General features: G+C 40.9%; 1 protein-coding gene across 1 annotated transcript; it reads left to right on the top strand.

The window, feature by feature from the left end:
• The first annotated feature begins 595 nt into the window (after positions 1-595).
• LOC106085381 (uncharacterized) lies at positions 596-5,900 on the top strand. Its single transcript, XM_013249600.2, has 2 exons — positions 596-2,316; positions 5,691-5,900. The coding sequence occupies exons 1-2, from the start codon at positions 696-698 to the stop codon at positions 5,822-5,824; spliced, it is 1,755 nt and encodes a 584-aa protein (XP_013105054.2). The 5' UTR covers positions 596-695; the 3' UTR covers positions 5,825-5,900.
• Positions 5,901-7,622: the final 1,722 nt, after the last annotated feature.

Genomic DNA, 7,622 nt, shown 5'->3' with positions numbered 1-7,622 from the left:
ACAGACAAACAAAAGAACGATTTGCCTATTTTTATAACAACCACCACAGGATGGGGGGGATGATTAAAATTAAAATTTGTGATGCTATGAAATACACATATTTTGGCTAGAAATTGTCCACGGATACTTTTTTTATAATGTAGGTCATTAGGGATGGTAAATAGGCCATATCAATTTGGAAAGAATTCTAGCTCCCCTATATATCAAGAGCTCGATATAACTTTTTAAGGCCCTAGGAGCCTCAATGAAATGGGTATGAAATTTGCTATGTAGAGTAGGTATATTTAGACGCTTCAACTCGCACATCAGATAAGTCCATAAATAGATGTGGCCCTCAAGTATAAACTTATCTCCTCATTTGACTACTTGAGTTTCTAGCAGCTTGTATTGTTAATCGTTTTCCAAACAGAAATTTGATATTCAAAGTACAGCGATGCCTTTTGATAACCACACTAAACTTGGCCCATATTATATATTACTTTCTTATTAAATTGCATTGGCAACCCTGTCGCCGTCTGGGGACGCCGTCTAGTCTGCATCGCATATTGATTGTGGTACGAGTAGTCTCTGACTCATGAGGTCTTTATCAGTTTTCATTGTGTACTCAAAGCGCAAACACTTCGCAGATTAAAGAGATTCAATTTTTTTTTTTGGTGTACTCAAAGATATTTAAAGTGAAAGGGAAACCACAAAGAATGCAAGGCCTTAAAAGAATTTTACAAAATGTGGATATTTTAATTCACATATTCCGCATGTTGGATATTGATGATCAGATTCGTTTGTCCAAGGTTTGCCAAGCGTTCAGGAATATCTTTGAATTGTACATATTCACCAAGGAAGACTACAGCTCTCTGACTGTGAATGCCAATCGTGACTACTATGTGGTCAACAATGAGAGTGAGTGCAATCGCTTGGTGCTGAAACGCAAAGAGCTGAACGAATTTCTAGACTACCATCGCTTCAGGGTGCAGTCTTTTACGGAACGAAAAGGTTCGATTCTTGACATACGGCCCTTTTGCAATTTGACTCAACTTCACTACAGTTTCATGACGATCACTTGGGAGCATTTGAAAGCCTTTGCCAAATTTCCCAACATAGCTACACAATTGGAGGAGCTTGTGGTCGACTGCTGCTTGGATGAAAGTTGGCGCAGCCTAATGATTGGCAACACTTGGAAGGTGGACTGGTTGATGCCTATGAAAAATTTGCACAGACTGAAAGTCAATATGCCACACATCAAAAAGAACTGGACAAGGCTTAGCTATCACAATTTTCAGAAAATTATCACCAATCTCCAACTAGAGGATCTCGATCTGAGGTGTATCGTACAGCCTGGTAGGCAAGGGCGCCAACAACACCCCATCCCAAATTCACCCCTGAGAGAATTAAATATTGGCATTAATTTTGGTTCAAAGGCCGATCTGACACCTTATCTGACTATGCTGGAACATTTGGTGACACTTACGTTAACCGTCGATGGCATTGTTAATCAGAAAATGCTCAACGACATTGCCACTGTGTGTGTCAACTTGGAGGGGCTACATTTCCAAACCTCTAGCTTTGAAGAAATTAAGACTTTTGTCATTCCCGCCAAGGTAACAGCGGCTTCCTTATATCGCTGTTATGGTCTTAGCCCAGAAAATTTCCAACAAATCCTCTCAGTAGCCCACCTGGTCAAATTATCCATAACTGAAACTAAAGTGAATGTCATAGAAAACCAAGGCCTCTCACCGAGCATAGAATATTTGGATATTAACGATGACCAATGGAACTCGAACTTGATATTGGCTTTTGGTGGCAGTGAACATTTAAAATACCTACACTGGCATGCTTGCGACTTCGACCGACATGTTGCGGCGAATGAGGCTGCCTTGAGAAGATGTAGCAGCTTAGAAGTACTGGACTTGAAAGTAGGCCACTTGTCCCTGGACACACTTTCACATTTGCAATGCCTTACCAAATTGACTCTACCACCCTCGATGCCCACGTTGTCGTGGTCCCTCATCGTGGGCGTTCTCAAAAACCCAAATCTAAAAGAATTCGTCTTAAATAAATACTGCAAGGCTCGAGATCTCGAGATAGATGAAGCGGAAATACCTAGGTGGGGATTTCCCTTGGCTCTTAACACCATAAGAATAACGTTGGACATTTTCTGTATGGCCTTGGACTTTTGGTTTGATGTATTCAACCAGAATCCCCACTTACAATTGGGTGTGTATAACTTTCGAGGAGATCCAGAATATATGCGAGTTATAATAAATCATGAAAAGTTTCCCAAATCCCTGAGAACTTTGGATATTTGCCATTTCGTTATAAGTAAGTAGCAGCAGTATTTCACCCCTACCATGAGTAGGGTTACCTTAACACAACATTGATTTACGATCCTACACCCCTTTAACGCGTGCAGTTAAAAGGGTTCTCGAGAATCTAGCGCGTAAATAAATGCCCGAGCCCGGATGGCATATCAATACTTGTCTTACGCATGTGTTCTTCGACGCTCGATCGTCCATTAGGCAATCTTTTCAACCTTGTCTATCGTGCGGTAGTCTTTGCGGCGCTTTGGAAGATTGCGAACGTTTAGCCAATATCCAAGAAGGGTGAGGCCAACAACCCTGCGAATTATCGGTCAATTGCGATATGCTTCGCTATCTCTCCAAGGTCATGGAGAGCATGGTTAATCACCATCTTGTGAGGTATTTAGAGTCTAATGGCCTTCTTAGCGATCAACAGTATGGGTTCTGCAAAAATCGCTCTACTTGCGACCTCATGGCACTTCTGGCGGAACGTTGAAGTCGTCCAATCCACCAGTTTGGTGAGAGTAAGGTTGTGGCTCTGGATATCTCCAAGCCATAGGGTCTGGCCCGGCGCACTACAATCAAAGCTTGTCACATTTGGTGTCGGTAATGGTTTTGTTCGATTTTTTTCGAGCTTTCTCAGAGATCGCACTATTCGAGTCTTTATAGATGGCTTCTCATCCAATGAGCATAAATTGACCGCAGGTGTGCCCCAGGGCTATATTCTTCTCCTTCTCTTTTTCTTATGTTCATCAACGATCTGCTGGGTCAGACATCGAAACCGATCTACTCATTTGCGGATGACAGTAGTCTCTGTCATTCGACCATAGGCCGAGTCTTCGAGAGATTGAAGACAAGAGACGGCGAGTTATGGATGATACACTCTGTCAGAATGTGCTGGCCATTTCCGAGTGGGGTCGAATGAATCGACGGAAGACTCAGTGCTGCTGGTTGTCACACAAACGATTCGCTGACCCATTACGATCATCTTTGTCTATCAACGGTGTAGATGTTGAGCAATCAGAAGCTCTTCATGCTCTGGGCATGAAAATACAAAGTTGGCCTTAACATGTATTTGAAGTGTCGAAAGAAGCATTCAAGTATTTAGGCTTCCTTAATTGGTGTAAGAAGTACTTCACTCCATCTGATCTTCTTAACATCTACACCACTTTCATAAGACCGAAAATGGAGTACAACTCACATGTATGGGCTGGAGCTTCAAAATCATCCCTGGAGCTACTGTATACAGAGGACAGCGATGACGTTGATTGGGAACAGTGGGGTATCCAACACTTTAGTCTCCCTTCATCATCGTCGCAATGGGGGTTGTTTGGCGCTGTTCTATGGGTACCTTCATGGTGTTTGTTCGCCTGATATTCGTCTTCCTAATCCTGATGTAAGGATGTATGTCAGGGATACGGGTGTGAGGTTTGTTATTGATTGGCCAGAGAACCACACAATGCATTATAGAGAGAATTTTTATTTCGCCCGAACCGTTCGTATGTGGAATCGACTTCCGGATAATGTTTTTCCTCCCCACTTTGAGAAAAAAACAAGTAAAAGCGTGTTAAGTTCCGCCGGGCCGAATCTTATGTACCCTCCACCATGGATCGCATTTGTCGAGTTATTTTCCCGGCATCTCTTCTTAGGCAACAAGGAATAAAAGAAAAGATTTGCTCTACTATTAGAGCGATATCAAGATATGGTCCGGTTCGGGCTACAATTAAATTATATGTGGGAGACCTGTGTAAAATGTCAGCCAATTCGGATAAGATTTGCGCCCTTTAGGGGCTCAAAAAGTAAAATAGAGAGATTGATTTATATGGGAGCTGTATCAGGCAATAGACCGATTCATACCATAATAAGCACGTATGTTGATGGTCATGAGAGGATCAGTCGTACAAAATTTCAGGCAAATCGGATAATAATTGCGACCTCTAGAGGCCAAAGAAGTCAAGACCCAAGATCGGTTAATATGGCAGTTATATCAGGTTATGGGCCGATTTGAACCATACTTAGCACAGTTGTTGGATATCATAACAAAACACGTTGTGTTAAATTTCATTCCAATCAGATTAGAATTGCGCCCTCTAGAGGCTCAAGAAGTCAAGACCCAAGATCGGTTTATATGGCAGCTACATCAGGTTATTTACCGATTTGAACCATACTTGGCACAGATGTTGGATATCATATCAAAACACGTTGTGCAAAATTTCATTCCAATCGAATAAGAATTGGATACTCTAGAGGCTCAAGAAGTCAAGACCCAAGATCGGTTAATATGACAGCTATATCAGGTTATGCACCGATTAGAACCATACTTGGCATAGTTATTGGAAATCATAACAAAACACGTTGTGCAAAATTTCATTACAATCAGGTTAGAATTTCGCCCTCTAGACGCTCAAGAAGTCAAGACCCAAGATCGGTTAATATGGCAGCTATATCAAGTTATTCGCCGATTTGAACCATACTTGTCACAGTTGTTGGATATCATAACGAAACACGTTGTGTTAAATTTCATTGCAATCAGGTTAGAATTGCGGTCTCTGGAGGCTCAAGAAGTCAAGACCCAAGATCGGTTAATATGACAGCTATATCAGGTTATGCACCGATTTGAACCATACTTAGCACAGTTAATGAAAATCATAACAAAACACGTTGTGTTAAATTTCATTACAATCAGGTTAGAATTGCGCCCTCTAGAGGCTCAAGAAGTCAAGACCCAAGATTGGTTAATATGGCAGCTATATCAGGTTATTTACCGATTTGAACCATACTTGGCACAGATGTTGGATATCATATCAAAACACGTTGTTCAAAATTTCGTTACAATCAGGTTAGAATTGCGCCCTCTAGAGGCTCAAGAATTCAAGACCCCAGATCGGTTCATATGGCAGCTATATAAAATTATGGACCAATTAAAACCATATTTGGCACAGTTATTGGAAATCATAACAAAACACCTCTTGCAAAATTTCAGCCAAATCGGATAAGAGTGAGCACTCTCTAGTGGCTCAAGAAGTCAAGACCCCAGATCGGTTTATATGACAGCTATATCAGGTTACACACCGATTTGGACCATACTTAGCACAGTTGTTGGAAATTATAACAAAACACCTCGTGCAAAATTTCAGCCAAATTGGACGAGAACTGCGCCCTCTATAGGCTGAAAAAATCAAGATGCCAGATCGGTTTGCAAGGCAGCTATGCCAAAACATAGACCGATATGGCCCATTTACAATCCCAACCGACCTAAACTGATAAGAAGTATTCGAGCAAAATTTCAAGCTAGCCCCAAAGTAAACCGTTCACCTTCTTACTTCACAAACATTCTACTGAGAAACAAACCTCATCATTGCTATTCTCTTTGAAATTCTTATCTTTTAATTGCAGAATGCCGGGACTTGAGGCAAAGTGTGGAGGCTACCATGGCAAAGCTTAAACAAGACATCGAACATTTCAAGTACGAAAATGACGAATACATGTTCCGCATAATTTTTGATCGAAATTTAGGCTTAACGCAATAACAACATTAATTTTGTACAAATTTTTAGCAATAAACAGAAATAAATTTTTCTAGAAAAAAAAAGTGAAATTATTTTGAGACAACGAAGCAACACTAATTTATTTAATGAAATATGAAAAACCGCATTAAATTCGGCCGCATTGAAATTTGAATAACCACCACCATGCAAAATATGTATCATATCCAAACTTCTTCGACAACGGATTATGTTGTATACACCTAGAAAAAATTTAAAATTTTGAATAAATCTAGTCAAAATTCTGAAAATCGTACTTAGCGCAGACATTGCGCAAAACACCACGTGCAAAATTTCAGCCAAATCGGACGAGAATTGCGCCCTCTAGAGGCTCAAGAAGTCAAGACCCAAGATCGGTTCATATGGCAGCTATATCAAAACATGAACCGATTTGAATCATACTTAGCACAGTTGTTGGAAGTGATACCAAAACACTACGTGCAAAATTTTATTCAAATCGGACGAGAACTGCGACCTCTAGAGGCTCAAGAAGTCAAGACCCAAGATCGGTTTATATGGCAGCTATATGAAAACATCGACCGATTTGAGCTATACTTAGCACAGTTATTGGAAGTCATAACTAAACACCTCGTGCAAAATTTCAGCCAAATCGGATAAGAATTGCGCCCTCTAGAGGCTCAAGAAGTCAAGACCCAAGATCGGTTTATATGGCAGCTATATGAAAACATGAACCAACTGACAAACTGACCTACACTAATAAAAAGTATTTGTGCAAAATGTCAAGCGCCTAGCTTTACTCCTTCGAAAATTAGCGTGCTTTCGACAGGCAGACGGACGGACTTGGCTAGGTGTTACAAACAGAATGACGAAATTAGTATACCCCCATCCTATAGTGGAGAGTATTAAAGTTGGGTCCAAGTAACTGGGGGGCCGCCTAAAACCCCCTAAAATAGGTTCTTGGACGGTCATGACAATATGGGACTCAAATGAAAGGTATTTGGGAGTAGATTGCGAATATGGTGAGGAAGGAGAAATCGGCCTTGTAATTTGTTAATTTCGGAAGGGGGCGGACCCTCCCCTCCCCTGTTACCCAAAATCAAAAGTGGACCGATCGTGATAATAAGGGTATCAAATGAAAGGTATTGGAAAATAGAATACGAATATGGTATCAAAATTTTGGTCCAAGTACCCATTGGGCCGCCCCAGCCCCAAAATTCCCCCAAACAGACATATTGGCAGTTCATGTCAATATGGGCCTCAAATGAAAGGAATTCGAGAGTAGATTACGAATCTGCCATACAAAATCTGATCGAAGTATAGGGGGTCACCCTACCCCCCGAAAACGTCTTAAATGGGTATATGACCCATCATGAATATAGAGGGACTCGGTTTTTTTGTTTGTGCCGTAGAATCAGAAACGGCTGAACCGATTTTTTTTTTTTAACTTTTCACAGATTGAGTAAGTTTATCGGGAAAGAAACACAGGCTATAAAATTTTTAGATTTCAGATGGGGGCGGTCCCTCCCCCATTATCCCAACAACGCCATCCAAAGTCAAAAGTGTACCGATAGGCACAATATGGGTATCAAATGACAGGTATTGGAGACTAGTAAACGAATAGCGTACTAAAATTTGGGTCCAAGCCTACCCAACCCAAAAACTCTTCTAAACAGTTATATTCGACATTCATGTCAATATGGGCCTCAAATGAAAAGTATTTGACAGAAGATTAAAAATGTGGGCCAAAAAATTATGTCCAAGTAATTGGAAGTCGCCTCACCTCCAAATATCACCAAATGGGCATATTAGCCGACTATGGGAC

This window comes from Stomoxys calcitrans, chromosome 5, assembly GCF_963082655.1.
Source record: "Stomoxys calcitrans chromosome 5, idStoCalc2.1, whole genome shotgun sequence".
Classification (NCBI taxonomy): Eukaryota; Metazoa; Arthropoda; class Insecta; order Diptera; family Muscidae; genus Stomoxys; species Stomoxys calcitrans.
The sequence above is the reverse complement of the archived record's forward strand: the minus strand, read 5'-3'. Positions and strand labels throughout refer to the sequence as shown.